The following is an 18,783-nucleotide window of genomic DNA, read 5'->3' as shown; positions in this document are numbered from 1 at the left end:
AAATCGGCAATTATGTATATTAGTTTGACAAGTTGCATATTGTGTTGCGTATGTTGCCAATGGCGTCATTCACGCGCTTTATCATCACAGTCGATCACAGTATATACTCTTAGCGTTCTCTGTTCATACGTATGTATAATATATATACTTAGATCTTTCTCCATAGTTGTTCAAAATGTCTCTCATTTACTCTAGTAATATAAATTTATATTTTATTTTATTTATTATTTTAAAATAAGAATACGTAGAAATAAAAATTTTATAATTATTTGAAAATGAATGACGTGATAATGAAGATAGAAATAAATTATTTTTATTGATTGATATTCTTCCGTCTATAAAGTAGAATTTATTATATTTATTTATAGCTTTTCATGCATGATATGGATTAATAATATTTTTGTATAAAATATTTCCAATTATTTTTCTAAAATAAACGAAATGTCAAATTTATAATTAATAGTATTAAAAATAATAGAAATTATTCATTTTATTACACGTAATTTAAACCATGATGATAAATTCTTATCTTTCATATCTGATACATATCGTGTACGAATAAACTTGACCAGCAGTAAAGTCGGAACCAAGGATATTTTTGTAACAGTATAACAGGAACGATAAGAAGTTAGTCTCGAATCTGTTGTCATAAACATGATATAATTATTATTTATTTTTAATTGTAGAATGTTACTCAAAACTTATTACGTAAATTGAAAGTGAAAGATAAATTTATATATAGTTTGAATAATAAACAAAAATATTACTATTAAGATAAATGAATATTAATATTCGAGCAGTTAGTTTTGAACTTAATTTTTAATAAAATTTAAAAAATAAATAATTTTTTATAAACTTAGTATTTTTTTTGGTAATGGAATCGTATATTGAATAAAAATAACACATTTTATATATACGTATTTATTTACAAGATAATTATAAACATTGGAATATTGGGATAACAATCGTAATATAAAATTGGTCATCGAATCGATGTGCTATTTTTTTCGGACGGCAATAAATAACATTAACAAAATGCTTTTTAAAGTAATGAATTATACGAATGATATTTATTTCTGAAACGATTTCATAAGAAAGTTATTCATTCTCATTTTCTAACAAATCCTAAAACGTGACATCCCTATAATTTTTTTCTATAACAATTTCTGAAATTCTACTTTATAATTAACCCTGCATTTTGTGCGTAATTTAGTTCTTCTTATTAATTTAACCTGTTTGTGTTTCTCTTTTAAAAAACATAACATTTAAAAATTCATGGATCGAGGATATCATTCAGCACATTCGCAATTTCCAACTCATTAATTCATCGTTATATAAAACATAAAAAGATATTCAACAATATATACGTCCTCTGTAATTAAAAGAATTGAACAATGGAGATTTTTCCACGAAACGATTCTAACATTATTACACTACCTTAGGACGGAGGTGTGGTACTGTCTGAACGTAATTGAGAGGGTGCCGCTTCGCTATACGCGATATCGAACACACTCTTCTTTTCCAATAATTGTTGGTGTCGCCTGTTTCCAGCCTGTAACGACACCGCTATCCCGGAATCGAATTCTTCATCCGTGCGTCCGCATTCCATCGTTGGCGGAATTTCGAAATGTTCTGGCGACAATTGGGGCGAAGGGTGAGGGGGAGGAGGGGGATGAAGGTAAAACGGCGCGGGCGCTTTCTCGTATTTATATTCAGAATGTTGCACCAAATGATGCTTGGGATCGTGGGGCGGAGTCGTGGCGAATATCTGTACCGGTGGATCTTCGTTCCTCCCTCCTTCGGCTCTCCTTAATTTTCTACCTTGGCGAACAATGGCCTTCAATTGTTCGGATTCGACGTTTACCAAAGGTTTAACTTTGCGCCTCGTCCGCGGTGTCGTGTCAGCGGTTTTCTGACTCGACTGCTGCTTTTTATCTTCCTTCTCGGCTCTCTGGCTTCTCATGCTTCTTCGTAACCATCGTGGAAGCTGCTCCTCGTCATCCGTCGCCATTAATTCGGCTCTCCTCTTTTCCATTTCCTCTCGGTTCTTTTTGTACCACGCCATATATTTCGGCTGCGTTTTACTCGTGTCGATCTCCCCGCTTCTCGACGGGGTTGGATATTTCTCGCTACCGATCGATGATTTCTTATCCTTCTCGATCTTCGATCTCGATGCAAATTGTTTTTGCTTTTCTGATTCTTCCTCCCTTCTTCTCCCTTGTTTCGTTTTATCTTTTTGCCTCGATCGATCTTCTAAGGGTTTCCCGCGTGCGCGATACCCACCGTGACTCGCTCCATCGTGAGAATGCGTTGTTGTCTTCTCTTCCTCCGGAGATTCCTCGGAACAACTTTTTTTCTTCCTTTGCGGGGGTATTTTTTTCCTCTCTTGTTCCTTCGCCTTTTTATCGGCAACTTTGAAAGTATCAGTTTTTGCAAGTTTGGAGGCCGATGACGGTTCGTCTTCTCTATTAATCTTTCCATCCTTTCCATGTTTCGTTTCAGATTTTGTATCTTTCGTATGTTTCGTCGAAGACTCTTTGTCTATTTCCGTATCGCTCGTTGCCCTTAATCTTTCTCCACTGAAACACGGTTGTACATTTATAAATTCTTCCCTCGATCCAGTTTCTTCACCTTTCACCGTCTCGGTTGATCTCGTCAAAGGAGCTTGTTCCATACCCGCGTCTTCAACTTTTTCAAGTATCCTTTCCTCTTTCGGCGAGTCCACGTTCCCATTTCCTATCACCTCGACAGCTAATATCGCTTGTTCCTCATCCCCGACACTTTCAGCCACTTCCTCCGTTTGGCTACTCTCTCTCTCGGAAACCTGTCGAGCACGATTTCGCGGGGTTTGATACGGTCTGGTGGTTAACGTTGTCTTCCTGGAAATATCGCTCGATGAATCACTGTCCTCGGAATCATCCATCGTATCTATTATGCTTGTAAAAAGTGGAAGGCTTACGTATTCCTCTTCAACAGGTATCCCCTCTTCCTCTATATGCTTCCTCAAAGTTTTATCCATTACTTCCTCCTTAGTTCGATCTTCTCGCTTATCCGATTCGCCCCTATAAACAATCGTGTGTACATCAGATTCTGTGCTCCGCGATTGTCCCTCAGGAGACGATGTCCCTCTCACAATGAAACTTTCTCCCTCGACAAATTCTTCCATTTCTTGTAATTCAATCTGTTTGCTTTCTGCTGACTTCAATTGCTTTTCAAATTCCAATGTTTTCGCGGAATCTGTTGAAGTTTCGGATATAATGGAGTCAGAGACTAACTTTTCCTTCTCCTGTGTAGTCTTCTGCGAAGAACTTCGAAGCGATTCGATCTCCTGAAAACTGGTGCTCGCTTTGCTTGATGTTGGTACGCGCAACAACTCTTCCTCGCTGATTCGTAACGGTTTGACATCCATCCTTTCGATATCTGGGATCGCTTCTTTCGATTCCTCGCTTATCTCGATTGTTTTCTTCGATGATATTTCGCTGATGTTCTTTCCATCCTTTAGTTTTTCGTCCGCCGGTTGTATCAACGATGGATCGTATTTTAAAGGTTTATCAATTATTACTTTTTCTAAGAGAGGTTTTTCTAATATTAATTTTATCGTTTCATCTTTGTCTATCCCCAAATGTTCATCCGATTCTGTTTTCTTCGATTCTGACACGATATCGATTTGCATACTTTCGCTTGTCTTTTTTTCTGGACTGATAGCTACTTTGTCATCCGTGGAATCGAGAGGTTTATCTTTTGATGTAATTTTCTTATCGTCCATTTGCTCTTCCATTAATTTTATCGAATCACTACTTACTCGAGAAGCGGATGGTTCGCTGGTAATCGAACTTTCTTCTTGACATTTCTCCTTGTCATCGTCAGGATGTGCCACTTCTTTCTGGATAATTTTATCATCTGGAAGTTCAATGATTGCAACCTCTTCTACACTCGTCTTTCTTGATCTTTTGCCGTTCGTCAATTTATCGACTAACGAATGGACAGCTTTAAACATTTCTGAGAAAACATTATCCTTTTTACTGGCGTGATCTTCGGTTGATTCTGTATCTGTTGATGTTTCTTGTTTTGCATTATCGTCGATTGAAGAGACGATAGGAACTTCCATTGAAATTTCCTGAGTTGAAATTTTTGACGAATCTTCTTTTTCTTTAATCTCGTCATCTTTATCAACGTGAGATATTCTCAGAGGTATATCTTCTTTTTCAATGCGATGTTCTTGAATATCATCCTGTTTTTCAGCAATAGGTATTTCTTCAATTTCTAATGTTTCTGGAACAATTTCTTTGTCACTAATTTGATGATCATCGATAATTTCTTTTGTTTCTAAAATTTCTTTTTCGATAATTTTGTGATCGTCTATTATTTGCATTTCTTTAATTGTTTTATTAAATGATTCATCAGTTTCTTCAATACTTTCTGTAATTACTTTTTTTTTTTTAGTGGAATCTTCTTCCTTGTCTTTATCATCGGTAATACTTTCTTTTTCAATTTTATCAATTTTTGGAATTTCTTTTTTTTCTTCAATATCTATTTCTTTTTCTTTGCCAATAAAAATTTCTTTATCACTAATTTTTTCATCGCCACTTTTAATTAGTTCTGTCACAACTTTTACTACAGGAAGAATTTCTTTTATTTCAGGAGAAATACTTTTTTTTTTTTGACTGTCAATTTCTTCTTCAGTATCCAAAACCTTTTTTGTACTGGTTTCGTGATCATCTGTATCAATTTTTTTAGCAAATGTCTTTTCATCAGAATCTTTTTTTTTATCTAAGAAAATACTTTCTTCTCTGCTAATTTTATCATTATCAATTTCTGTTGAATCTTGTTTTTTATCAGATATCTCTTCCTTAGTAGTAAAGTCAGTTTTTATCAGAGATTTATCATCGTCAAATCTTTCTCCAACTATTGTGTAATCCTCCGTTACTTTTTCTTCCATTTTATGATCTGTAGTTACTTCCTCAGTTATTTTAAAATCCTCAGTTGCTTTTTCAGCAATTCCATAATCCTCTGAAATTTTTTTAATCTCTTCATCCTTAGATGTTTCTTCAATACGACTCACAGTTACTTTTTCAGTAATGCCATCATCCTCCATTGTATCATTTTCAATTTTTTGATCTTTTGGTATTTCTTCAATAATTTTTACAATTGCTTCTTCAGGAATTTTATGTTTTTCTATTGATTCTTTATCGATTATTTCATCCTTAGTTCTTTCTCCAATTATTTTGTGATCCATATTTTCTTCTTCGATGATTTTATAATCCTCTTCTTGATCTTTAATTTTTTCTATAGTTAACGCGCGATCCGAAATAGCTTGTTTTTCATCAATTTTTGAATCCTCGGTTTTTTCTACAATAATTTTATAGTCCATACTTGTTTCTTCTTCGAATTTATGATCCCTCGTTTCTTCCTTATCAATTTTTTGATCTTTTACCGTTTCTTCAGTTACTTCATAATCCACGATTGTTTCTGCATCAAATTTTTGATCTTTGATTGTTTTTTCAGTAATTTTTTTATCTTGACTTATTTCTTCAGTAATTTTATAGTCTTCCATCGTTTTTTCATAATCTTCTCCTGTACTTTTTACAATAAATTTTTCTTCGTCACTAATTTTCTTCTCTTCGCTACTTGTAATAATACTTTCCATGATTCGATTATCAGGCTTAATTTTAATATCTTCTTTTTCTTCATCATCTATTTCTCGATCATCTAAAAAAATATTTTCTTCTATTTGTTTATCAGTTTCTTCTTTATGAGGAATCTCCATACTTAAGCTAATTTTTTCTTTATCATTATCATTGAATGCAATTTTTGTCGAATCTTCCTTTTCAAAAATGTGATCTGTGGTTGAAATATCTACGAGTTTTACTTGTTTTTCTTCCTCTAATTTATCCTCTATATGTACATCTGTAATATTGAATTTCATACTATCTTTTCCATTGCTTAAAACTTGAGATTTTACGTCCTTTTCCATTTCTTGCGTTGCGTCCATTTTGCCATTGTGCTCTTCTTCTGTAGGCACGTGTACTTCTACCTGTATCCTTTTTTCTGCCTTCTGTCTTGCGCCATTTTTATCCTCTATATCGTGTTCATATCTTGACAATACATTCTCTTCTTCTTCTTCTTCTTCTTCTGATTCTATTTTCTTGGACTCGTCGCGTTTCTTTTTGAAATCTTCTGACATTTTCTCTATTTCTTCTTTCAAATATTTATACGTGTCACTTAATTCTCTGTCTTCTTGTTCCGATTCTTCTATTCTAGTATCAAGTTTAGTTTCAATTTGTTTTTTAAAACCATTCAGTGGTTTATCCCTTTCCATGTACTCCTCCAATTTATCTCGAACCCGTTCAATTATTTCTTTCTCACTTTTACTTACTAATTCATCCACACGTTTAGTTTCTTTTATTCTATCCTCTTCACTATATTTCATACTCTCATCCTCTCGTTTCATTGTTTCTTTGATTTTCGTAGGTTCTACTTTAGACGCCATTTTATCAACTTTCTGATCTCGTACGACAATTTTACCTAATTCTTCTTTTTTAATTGGACCCATATCGATGAACTTAATATCTGTAATTAATTGTTCCTTGGTATGCAAATGAGCCGAATCATCTAACGCTTTCTTTGAACTAACACGTTCTTTCTGTTCTTTCGTAGATTTTTCAAATAAATCTTCACTCTTATATATCCCATTTTTCGATGATTCTACCATACCAACTTTTCGTTCCTCCGTGCTTGCTGTATCTTTCTCTTCTTCCGTGGAAGTAGTCACTTTCTGTTCACTGGTATCTTCCCTTGACCTTTCAACAAAATCATCGCTAAATTTTTGAATTATTTTCTTCTCGAGCCTCTCCCTTTTAGGCTGAAACAAACCGTTCGAATCTCTCTCTGAAAAATCCGTACTGCTCTTTTTCTCGAAAGCGAACGCATCCCTTTCCCCTTCCCTTTTCTCTTCCGTACTAGTACTGGTTTCCTCGACCACGTTTTGCTTACGAGACACAACGCTTAATTTCGGCGCTTTTGCCGCCACCTTTCCAATCTTCTCAGATTTTAATTCACCTTTCGATACTCCATCTTTCCGTTTCTCCATTTCCTCATCCTTCGATTCGGACACTTGCTTTTTCGATTCTCGTCGATCCATCTGTTGTACCAATCGTTTCACTTTCGCATGGTTACCAACAGATTGTTTCTGCTTCGTGCTCTCATGGCGCGTCCCACTCGGCTTCTTCGGTTTGTCAAACCCAAGTGAATCGTCAAGTTCCGAACTACCTGTACTCATGACTTGACTCTGCTGATACTTCAACTTTTGCTTCGTCTTAGCTATAGCCGAATCTTTTCTCTGCTTTCCTTTCTGCTCCAGTTTTGACGTCGTTTCGTGCTTCTGCGAGGTTGAAGGGTCCATTTTTTTCGAACTCTTGTGATCCAAGTCCTTTCTCGCCTCCTTGGAGTCAGACTTTTCTTGACAGGTGCTGTCACTGCTCTCCTGGAATTTCTTGTCCCCCAACTTACTCAGTTTCTTCGTGAGCAACGTAAATTCTTTCTCGAGAATCCTGAAACTTGGCTTTATCACTCCCTCCGACTTCTGCGCCTTCGATCTCGTTTCCCTTTTTGGACTTTTCTCCTTGGGGCCAACGTGTTTCTCACGTTGAACTTTTATCTCTGGCGAGGACGATTCCGTGACGTTGTTCACCCTCCGATCGTCCGTTACCTCTTCGCTACTTTTCTCCTCGCGTTTCTCTTTCGTCCTCTCCTCGGAGGATCCGCTCTCCTTTTCGTTCAATATTTTGTAACTGATACTCGTTTGCTCCGTTGATTTTCTATAACTCCTCATCGTTTCGTCTTCCTCGCCTTTGCACGAGCTTCCATTCCCGTCCAAAGAATCCGAGATCTCTCGCAACACTTCCGGTTCCAGAGAAATCTTCCTCCCTTCCTTCACCTCTCTCACTTTCTTCCTCAGGATGCTCAATCGTTTATCGAAGCAAGGGCTGCCCTCTTCCTCGATGGGCGACTTCATCCACAGGGTTCTCGACCGTCTCCAATCCCCGTCCCCCCCGTATTTCTTCCTAGATCTCAACCTCTTCCTGTATCTGGACTCCTCGTTGTCCGACTCGTCGTTGTCGCTTCTGCTCTTCACGTGGCGATCCGTCTGAGTGGCCGCCGTTCTATCCGTTTGAGTGGCTATCGCCACCTGGCCGGGCAGACTCTGCGTCTCCAGATAGCTGGTGGAATCCATCACACCCGCTCTTCGATTTTCTTTCTCCAACAATAATCGTGTCAACAAAACGTTTTGCCTTGCCAATTCCAAATCGTGGAAGGGATACTGGGCGTTGTTCGATTGATCCTTGGCAACGATCAACGTTGGCCTCTCGCCGATCGAGCCGGCCTCTTGCCTCTCTTGCCTCGTCGTTTCTCTCATCGTACGAGACTCCTTCTCCTTTCGAGCCTCGTAATCACGATCGTGATCGATCACGAGTCTCTGAACGTTGGGCCCGATCTCCTCTACGTGTTGCCTGTGACCGAGCTCCAACCTTTCCGGTATCAAGATTATCTCCGGTTGCTGGTTGCAAACGTCTTTCGATCGTTGATGCGATTCCATGCTACGAGCTGCCTCGATGTCCTGCATCGACAACTCGTGCCTTGACTTCTGGTCCTCTATGAACCTTTGCAGAATTATATCCTTACCGTCTATGATTAAAGTTGGTGGACGGTGAGGATGTGGTTGAGGATGGGACGTCGCGTTCTCTTCTACTTGTCCTCGCGTTACTAGTCGAAGGACTTCGGCGTTTCCCTCGCGGAAAAAGTGTTGCTCTCTCACCGCCGTTTCTTCGTTCGTGTCGTGTTCCACGAATCTGGAACGTGTAATCTGCGATGAGATTTCGTCCTAAATTTAACACGTTCCTGAATTTTTTATTAGATCTTTGAAAAGAATGGACACGAATTTGTTGAACGAATTTGACGGTGGGATGACCGCTTACCTACCTTTGCCTGTAAGCATGTTGCAGATCCGAACCTCTGTCCATCTCGTGCCGTTGCAAAGATTCCAATTCGGCAGTGCGGTAACCTCTTCCCTTTTGATCTTCGATATCCTCCATGTACATTCTTTCTTGCTCGTTCATCCTACTCCTCCTCGAGTGATCGTAAGAACGCCCCCCTCCCCCGTCTCTCAATCTTTGAGCCTCGACGCTCATGCGAATATCGTTCGGTTGCCCGGAAATATAGGCAACGTCCCCAGGTAGGGAACAATTTTTCACGTTTCTTTTGTTGAATTGCCAATTCCTTCTTGTTGGATCCGCGCTCCACGCTTGTTTCCTTCCATTCCACGATACTGAAATATGAATAAAGATTCGCATGATTGAAATTACGTACGAACACGATTATAGATAAATAATACGGTTTACCTTCGATAGGTATTGCCGGTTGTCGATGAAGATGCCTCTTCGGTCTTCCGTCCGCACGTACGACCAACATTTCTGAGGAATGTACTCGCCTTTTCCTGGGCGCCATGTAAAACGGGCATCCGGGACATATGCAGCAAGCAATCAATATGGCGACGGCCAAGAGCATGAGTAGACCCAGTATTATCAGAAGCCAGAATAACAATTTGTTTTCTGCTTTGTAAACGGTCTGAAAAAAAGTTACCTTTTTAAAATAAAATACTTTTAACGCAAATTTATATAGAAGTTTAATTACAATATACAATTAATTCAACTTTAATTTCAATTTTTTAATATATATATAAATATGTATTACACACCACTTCTTCGTTTTGAGCAGTGGTAATCGTGTTATTGATAACAGTTGTTTGGCCATCGTTAGTATGTCTAGGCGTTCCATCAAGTGGAACCTTTGTATTGTCTATGTTCGTTGTATTCATAATCGCATCGGTTCCTCCTATAATCCCAACCCCATTGGCAGCCAAAGTTTCTCGAATCTTCTCCACATCTACCAACGATGCGCCTGGCTCCGTTTGTTCAACACGAGCTATAACGATACTCCTGAACAGAAGAATATCTTTAAGTTCTATTTGAAGTTGATTTGCAACTTGAATTAAATAATCAAATAAACGTATTATGATTATCTTCACTGACTTTTTCCCTCCTCCTCCTCCTCCTCCTCCAGCGAGAATCCCTGTACCTCCGGTATGATTCTGTTGAATATAAGGGCGAGTTTCTAAAACGGTGACTCGGCCACCTGTAATAGCAGCTAAAGTCTCGGCAGTTTTCGTTGAATCTGGTTGTTCTCCCGGCACCACGAACATCATTATCCGCGCTTCCATAGCGACGCCATTCAATATTCGAATTTTCGTTTCGCTCGAAAGATGCGGTACACCTTCAATTAGTGGCCAATTAATTGTACTTTTCGTATATTTTATTTCGTATATTTTATTTCGTAGAGGGGAAAGAATTTACCTAAATCGTATGCCCTGGCAGTAAGAATGTACAATGGATCATCGTTGGCTCGTTTCCGTCGCTTCTTTATCACCTCCATTATCATTTCTCCAGTTAAATTTCCCGAATTTATCCTGTTTTGATTATTCATCGATAATTCGTTTTCGTACGCGTGATCGATTTCTCCCCGATTTTTCACAAATTTCGTTCCCATTTTCTTCGAAAATTTGTCATAAGCGCTCTGCTTCTTTCGCCTGATTTTCGTAATTGGCGACAAAAGTATTAATTCACCGCTGGTTTCGTTCAAATAAAATTTGTTCTCGTAATTCCCGTGGATTATCTCGTATCTAACCACGTTATTGGGCGGCTCTGAATCAGCGTCGATAGCCTGTCGATATTTCGATCGATTAAAAAAAAAAAAAAATCTTGAATCTCGAATAAAAAAATCGAGTAAAAATTAAACCTTTATAAAAGCTGGCAATGTAAAGTTGGTGAGATCAGAGTTCAACGCGAACTCGTAAACGTCCTTCTCGAATATCGGTGGATTGTCATTGACGTCTAATAAATTAACTATCAAAGGAACAACACCTCTGTTGCCATTCCCATTCTCGTCTCGTGCTTCCACGGTTAACACGAATCTTGCTGCGATTTCTCGATCCAAAGAAGAGCCCATCGCGACGGTTATCAATCCTGTGTCTGGCTCCATGGTGAAAGCTTCGCTCCCCTCTCCTCTTATATCGGTATATCGAACACTTCCGTAGATACCTGTGTCTTTGTCGGTTGCGTGCACCTAAGAAAAAAAAGGATGGATTATCACGCGCGTTCGAAGCACACACGTGTCGATGTTACGAAAAATATTTCACACCTGTGTCACGCGCGAACCTTCCGTCACGTTTTCGGACAACGTCACTTCGTACGATTCTTCATCGAATATCGGTGAATTATCGTTGACGTCTCTTAGAAATATAATAACTGGCGCTAGTGCCGACAGATTTGTCGCCGGACCAACTTCTTGAGCAACGATCTGAACCATGAAAAATGAATCAGAAGAGTTTATTAATTAATGAATTTAATAATAATTAAATAATTTAATAATAGATATATATTTGTTACCTTGAAAGATAGAGATTTGTACAATTCGTAATCAATTAGCGTATTATCTCGTACGGTTACAACAAAATCCGCAGTACGCTCCGCTACTGTTGGATTTATTTCGAATGTATTATTGTTATTCTCCAATTTTAACGTGAACACTCCTGCTTTCCCGATATCTTCATCTTTCACCTTTGTCGAATACTGTTCACCAAAGTTTATCACGGTCCCCGGTTCAGGATTCTCGTCTATCGTGGCAATGTAACTATGAGACAGAGCGAAAGAAAGACTCGCTTTAATCTCGATAACGATTTCTTGGAGTTCAAATTTTTATTCGATATAAAGGGATTAAAAGAGATTTACAGATCGTGGCAATATAATTATGAAACAGAGAAAGACTCGCTTTAACTTCGATAAGAATTTCTTGGAGTTCGAATTTTTATTCGATATAAAGGGATTAAAAGGGATTTACAGATATACGTGATTTATTTAGAAATACTTGTTAATAATTGGAAATAATTCACGTCTCAGGTACCAACTTATCACTCTCGAAGTACGGTGGACTGTTTCCTGGTTCCCCAAGAAGGAAACCAACATCGACAACTGTCGCTTGGGCTGGTGGCTCGTCCCTGTTCCTTCTTATCTCTTCAGCAACTACCGTAAGTACAACCGGAGCTCCGACGTGCGTGATTTGCGTGAGCTCCTCCAAAGGTCTAGCAAGAGTGATTTCACCTATCAATTAAATATAATTTAAATAATTAAGACTAAATCTAAATAAAGTTTAAAATCTCCACGTAAACTAACTTTCCAGTTTAAAATTCTATGATATTTAAAAATCATTATTATCGCCTCCTGGTAAAAATAATTATAATCAAATTTTCTACAAATTTTATTTACATTTAAGCGTGTTTAAAATTTCGTTCGTTTCGATGTAAAATGTAAAATTTTGCTTGTCACGTCACGATAGATTAATTACCAATTACACGTTTGTGTTATAAATAATTTCGGTCAATGATCCTGTTCACTTATGCACGAACGTAACGTAAAACACGCGTGTCCAGTGATAAAAATTTTCCACAACATATCACGAAACGAAGTTTAGAAAAATTAGAATATATTTCCATCATACATTATTCAAACTTCATTAAAACGCCGACCATTCGCGTATATTTTTCAAGCTTCGCGTTTAAAAAAATATTATTTAAAATCGTTGGAAATAAACGCGAAATTTCTCAACCGATCGATCGAGTGCTTAAAATTTCCTTATCTCGTTCATTTATTCCGCCATTATTGCGTAAAAATTATAGCCGCCTGCCCTTTCTTTTTTCAAGGAGAACACAATACTCCTTTATCTTCCATATTCTTTTCCTGTCCTGTCCGTTTCTTTTTCACTCCCTTTCCCTTTACACAATGTCCATACACACATGTACACGAAGAGGTCGCATGCTTCGTGTCACGAAATGATAAGCATCGTAGCCTGAAAAGCAGAGACTGACCCCCAAGCACGATCGATACCGCGTTGTAGACCGCGTCAAGACTCTCCCTGACCACTTCCATCGAGTTCTGCCCACTTCCTCGCCTCCCACTTATTTTTGGTTTCGCGAAAAAAAAAAAAAATAAAGAAATCCGTATCACCGATCTCGAACATTAGATAAACACGTTCGTGCGAGGTTGTAATCATCTTGGAAACGAGCGTATAAAGTTGCCCCGTCGTTTCACGGCCTTTTACAGTGCTTATCCTCCAACGATGAAAAACGCGTTCCTTTTTTTGGAAAAAAAAACACAAGACGAAGATTTTTACTTTTATCTTTCGAAACCAAGAATTTTACCGATTTTTATCTTTATTTTAATGATTAATTCGTAAAATGAATTTTTTTCCCCTTAAATGTGGAAAAGCTTTTTCTTTTTTGCAGAAGAAAAGAACGTTCTGATTCTTAATATCGGTTAGTCGGTATAGCTTTCTCGTAATGGAATTTCTTTGGATCTTTCATTTATTTTTCACCAAGATGTAATTGCATATGTAATCCTCCCTTTGCGGTATCGACTATACCGGGCTATATGAATCATTCCCTCACGCTTTAACGCTAGGAAGCGGGATATCGAAGTAGTGGTAGATTAATTCGAGACCCTACTCATCAGGGTGGATGAATTCTTGGGGAAATCAGGTCATCCGGGGATTTATGTATGAGTGTACCCGTGAATAATTCGTCTACCGATAGCACGGATGGTAAATGTAATTACACCCCTGTAAATCATTGTGATTTCTGCTCGCTTATTCGAGGTAATCAAATTTTCTCTCGAGCTTAAATAGGTTAAATAGGGATACCGATTTAAGTAAGAATTTAATAAAAGCGTTTCGCGTGCGTGATGAAATTTCTCTTGCGAAATTTGAATACTTTTATTATTTAGCATTATAATTTAGATTGTGATAATAAATAGATTTTTTTCTTGGAAAAATATCGAATTGAATTAAATTTTTGTTTCTCTCTCTCTCTTTTTCTCTTTTGTGATTTGAATTAATATAAAAAAATTTTTGAAAAAGGAAAGACAGTGTTATGATCATAGTTTACGATACAAGGTTGACAGTCGACTATAGAAGATGAATCACTCGTGATAATCATTTTTATATTCCTCCATTTTATATTCCATGGATACTTTTTAATGTTTCTTTAACGTTTCTTTTTTTCTTCTTTTTTTTTACCGTTTTCATTTCCATCGAACGAGATATTAGAATCGGTATTTCGTTTCACGATTTTAAATGCAATTGTTCTTACCACTTGTCTCCAAGATGTTAAAAAACGGTGTAAAAGGATTGCCTTCGGACACGAGACCGTACACGATTTCACGTGGCACTCCTTTATCTCCGTCTTCTGCATGCACTCGCACCACTATATCACCCTAAAATCAAATGTACTTTATTCTCTTTCGCGACAAAAGATAATTTCCGACAATTTCGCAAATCTCGCAAGATAATTCGATTTGATAATTTATTAAACAACGATTCTATGTTCAAATGTTCTATATGAAAAAGGAAATGTAAATTTGAAAATTTAAAAAAAAAAACAAATTACCGGCAAATTACTTACAGGTTGTATGGAATTATTAATCCTCGTGAGGGGAGGTGCCAAGGTAAAAATTGGAGGGACATCTTGTACGTCTTGAACTATCACAACCACGCTTAGACCCGCGATATTTCTCGTATCCTTCCCCTGTTCCGTGTACGGATCCTAAATAAACGAAACGCTTTATTTCGATTTTTCCCATTGAGAAGTAATTGCAATTGCACTCGTTCGAGTCGCTCTCGTACCGTTGCATACATGGTAAGGGTGTACATAGATTGCGTTTCAAAATCTAACTCTCCAGTTAGTATGATTACTCCTCGTGTTTGGATGGGCGTTTGCCGTTGCCTTATGGTAAAAAGTTCTTTTGGTTGCTACAAAGGTGACGATAAATTATAACGCGATGTTATGATTCGCATATAAATGTTATTTTATTATTTAAATATAAATATCGCTTAATTTACCCATAGTTCGATATAAACAGGTTTTCCGCTTCGAGAATTGGCTCTCACTAGAAGATAATCCAACTCTTTGCCCGGTTTGGTATCCTAAAGGAAGTTGAAAACCATTTAATTTAATTTCCTTAAATATAAAAATAAAAAAATATTATTCCTTTGTATATTCTCTATTAATTACGAACAATCACGAATTTCTGAAACGTTTTTTTTTTCTCTCTTCTTCTTATTCTTACATTCTTATGAATAATAATTAAAAGAGATGAAGATTGCGAAGCGCGAAAAGGCTAAATGGCATCAGTAATCGTGTCGTTTCTGTCTAAATAAATAATTACCTCGGGCACCATAATGAGGGAAGGTATGTGCGGGAATATCTTATCACGAGGGGTGGTCGCGTTCGTAACAGAAATAGTGGCTTGCATTGAGTTCGAGTCTCCCTTCGTGTCCCTAACCCTCACGGCAAAATCGTGAAGGCGTCCGGGAACCAGTCGTTTCGTTAGAATCACATTTGCTTGACACACTTTGTTATACAACGTGCACGGCAGGTTGTCGATCCTTACAACAGGTGTGATGGTAGCTAAACAAATAAAAAATTATTGTTACTCCGATCGATACTTTATTTTTTCTAACACGTTCAATAGTCGCAAATAATTAATTGTAACAAAGATATATTGGTCATGTTGTCTTTTTTTTTTTGTTTTGTTTATAATTCAAGTAATTTACATTGAGTTGTAATATTGGGATTACCGGTTATTTCGAAAACGAGTGGAAAATCTGCATCCTGGTCAGTGGCGCGCAGACGAAAAATGACGGAATCTACTTCAGCATCCGCTGGAACTAGGACTAATCCCATGTCCGTGGAAGTATCAAAGCGTGGACGTGCACCTTTCGCCCACGCGAAAACGAATCCGAAATAAATCCATACTTTGCACCATTCTCCTGCGAAGGGCATTCTGTAAACAGGGAAATCGCGTTTTCTACAATTTTATCTTAAATAAATCGAAAAGTTATTCATACGAATATTCAATTCGAAAAATTTCGTTTCGTTGTTACCCTCAAGTTCACTTTCACTTGTATTAAAAAATTTTAATGTTATTTCAATTCCATTATCGCGAATAAGGAGTTTATTTTTCGATCAATTTGACAAATAGAGTTTACCCACTTTCTTGCGTTAATGAAATGATCGATATCTCGTTAGTTTCCAGTCTCTTATTTCTCTTATTCCTTTTCTAAATATTGCAAAGAACCGAGTTCAAATCCCTTCCAACGAACTGACAGTCATTCCATTTATCGAGTGAGCAATTATTTAAGGGAGAGTTGGTGGTCATCCGCGTGATAGGGCGCGCACCCCTTCCCTCTTTCAACAGTAGTGTAATTCATCGACAATAATCGGGTGATAAATTTTCATTTAAATATTTGAGCAATATTATTTTTGCATATTATTTTTAACGAATATTACGTATGTATATTGTATATTGTTCGTATGGTTACATGCGTGTGAGTTTCGTTTTAATATTTGAACCCGGAAATTTGATAGAAATAAACGATTACTGTTAGACGCCATCGCGTTCAATTTCCGATCAACAAGAAATTTATCGATCTCTTACTAAGAAATAATTCATAATACTGTAAAATACCGATGTCATGGCATAAGAGAGGTACTGAATATTTAAATTACAATGAAATATTCATCCACAACGTTTTCTTTTCAACCTCTTAAATTGTTCTTTCTTCGATCATTCAATTTATTTTGTAATTTAATAAATTTTATGTTATATTTAATGATAATTAATGATTAATAAAATTAAACGCGTAAAAAAAAGTATAATGAATCGTTCAGATTTTTTTTTTAAATTTATGATTTGTTGACAGAGGAATTAAAAAAACAATACTATGGTTACGTGTAAATAATCTATATTAAAGAGAAAGATTCTGATAGAATCGGAAATATCGATTTTATGATCAAGAAACGAGGTCGTGACCATTCGTTGTTCGGAATTAATAGTATTCGTCAGTGGTCAGTTCTTTTGCATCAATTGTATCAATCCTTTTACTGGTAAAAGTAGGTTTGACGTAATGCTTTAATGGCGATCCAGTCCATTAATTTTTTTCTTTTTTTCTGCTATTAGATAGTGTGTATTTTAGAAACGATGCTATACATCAATTACATACAAAAATTTGAGAATATCCTCTCCTCCCAATTAATATGAAAGCCTTTAATTTGCTTCATTCTCAAGACGTCTGCCTTCAAGTCTGTCGTTCAAGAACGTTGAAACGATTAAGTACATCTCTACCTCACGAATTATACGTGGCAATATCATTTAACCATGGCACGATTCGCCACGTGTCGATGAAATTTCACTAAATTGAATTAAATAATACGTGGGATAAAAGTAAACATATGCTATCAATTATTTCTACGACAAATTTTAAGAGAAAATGGTTAAAAAAAAAAAATAATTATTACTTGAATTGAATTTCGAATTGTTATGTAGTGGAGTTTTTTCTCACGAGTCAAAGTTCGATCAATCTCGAATGCAATAAAAAATGCATAGAGGGTTCAAAGAACTTTGATAAATAAATATTTAAAAATAACGGAAATCGGAATACTTATTAATTATTCAACTCATCAAATTTCAATTGGTTCGTGCAAACACGAGACAGTTGATAAATGTTTAAAAATATTCATCTCATGTTTTTGTCCTCGAGAAGAAGAATCAAGCTTTGTCAAGTTCGTCCATTCGTGTGCATAAGAATTTAATAGTATTCCTGCTGTCGGTCATTGTCCACTCCGGATGGATCGATCTGATTTTCTTTTTCCCTTTAACACGCACCTGTCATTATACACGTAATATATATACACGTAATATAATATTCATATTGAATTCGGTTACAGTATAGATTTTTCGCATTAATTTATGTAATACGTTAATAACGAAAAATGTGAAGTGAGAAATTATGAGAAACTTTATCTTTGATGAATATCATGAATGAAGTAAATGTGATTATGTATATTTACGAAATGGTGGAACGCCTTTCAAGTCGTAAAATGTAGAACGATCAAATATCTTCGTTAGTCGGATACGAAATGTCGTGTTGGCATGCCACGCCAACTTAAAGCACACAGGTCGTGTCAATTAAAACGATCTTGTATTCACATAATACACAAACTTTCTTCTGGGAAAATACAACGCAATCGAACTGGATATCTACTATATTTCTTCGTGTTTTATTACTGTTTCGTTAGATTATAAAAATTTAAAAATATAAAATTAAAAAGAAATAGAGAGCATTAAAGCATTGGAAGAAAAAAATGATTTTCTTTCTATTTTAAAATATTTTAAAAAATTTATCAATATTACTTATATATTATTCGTTTCAACTTACCTGATCGCAGAGTCATTCAGTAGCGCAAAATCGTGAAGCAATGCATCGTGTTTTTGCCAGGATATCCATCGATCGTTCCTTCAACGCATCCTTCAAAAAAATTACTTTTTCCCGCGTAAAGTAATTCATACATGATACAGCGACCCACACTTCTTACGAATCATACCTCTCTCCCTCGAAAAAACTATCACTTTAAAAATAACGAGCAATCATGTCGGAATAATTATTCTGAGTATTCTGAGTATTCAATAAAAATCGATAAAAAGCTTCAAAAATAATCAAATATCTTAATCGAAAATTGTAATGTAATAAGGAGAAGACGTTGAACGAAGCACTTGCGATTAAAGTAACACGTTGACAACACACGTCACGTAAATTTTTCATAACATTTCGTTTTTCTCC

The 18,783-nt window shown here is 36.5% G+C and overlaps 1 protein-coding gene across 1 annotated transcript; it reads right to left on the bottom strand.

Annotated features, from left to right (window-relative positions):
* Nucleotides 1-1,252: 1,252 nt before the first annotated feature.
* On the bottom strand, nucleotides 1,253-18,767 carry LOC116184861 (titin-like). The gene is made up of 17 exons (XM_031509946.1): nucleotides 18,382-18,767; nucleotides 15,742-15,947; nucleotides 15,330-15,571; nucleotides 15,004-15,087; nucleotides 14,788-14,913; nucleotides 14,567-14,707; nucleotides 14,255-14,378; nucleotides 12,020-12,212; nucleotides 11,502-11,745; nucleotides 11,254-11,412; nucleotides 10,852-11,178; nucleotides 10,410-10,776; nucleotides 10,089-10,329; nucleotides 9,755-9,995; nucleotides 9,399-9,624; nucleotides 8,980-9,325; nucleotides 1,253-8,849 (listed from the first exon to the last, which is right to left on the bottom strand). Exons 2-17 carry the CDS (start codon nucleotides 15,944-15,946, stop codon nucleotides 1,439-1,441), a joined length of 10,677 nt encoding a protein of 3,558 aa, XP_031365806.1. The 5' UTR covers nucleotide 15,947; nucleotides 18,382-18,767; the 3' UTR covers nucleotides 1,253-1,438.
* Between the last annotated feature and the right edge of the window lie 16 nt (nucleotides 18,768-18,783).

Source organism: Apis dorsata, unplaced genomic scaffold, assembly GCF_000469605.1.
Source record: "Apis dorsata unplaced genomic scaffold, Apis dorsata 1.3 scaffold_194, whole genome shotgun sequence".
NCBI classification, from domain to species: domain Eukaryota; kingdom Metazoa; phylum Arthropoda; class Insecta; order Hymenoptera; family Apidae; genus Apis; species Apis dorsata.
Note: the sequence above shows the minus strand (reverse complement) of the source record. Positions and strands in the feature narration are given on the sequence as shown.

Bases quoted from the DNA above. Each gene is read 5' to 3' on its own strand.
- LOC116184861 (XM_031509946.1), bottom strand. From the start codon at position 15,946: ATGCCCTTCGCAGGAGAATGGTGCAAAGTATGGATTTATTTCGGATTC. The intron at 14,379-14,566 runs GTAAGTAATTTG...ATTTGATTTTAG, and splicing joins TTAATAATTCCATACAACCT to GGTGATATAGTGGTGCGAGT. The intron at 8,850-8,979 runs GTAGGTAAGCGG...TACACGTTCCAG, and splicing joins CAACATGCTTACAGGCAAAG to ATTCGTGGAACACGACACGA.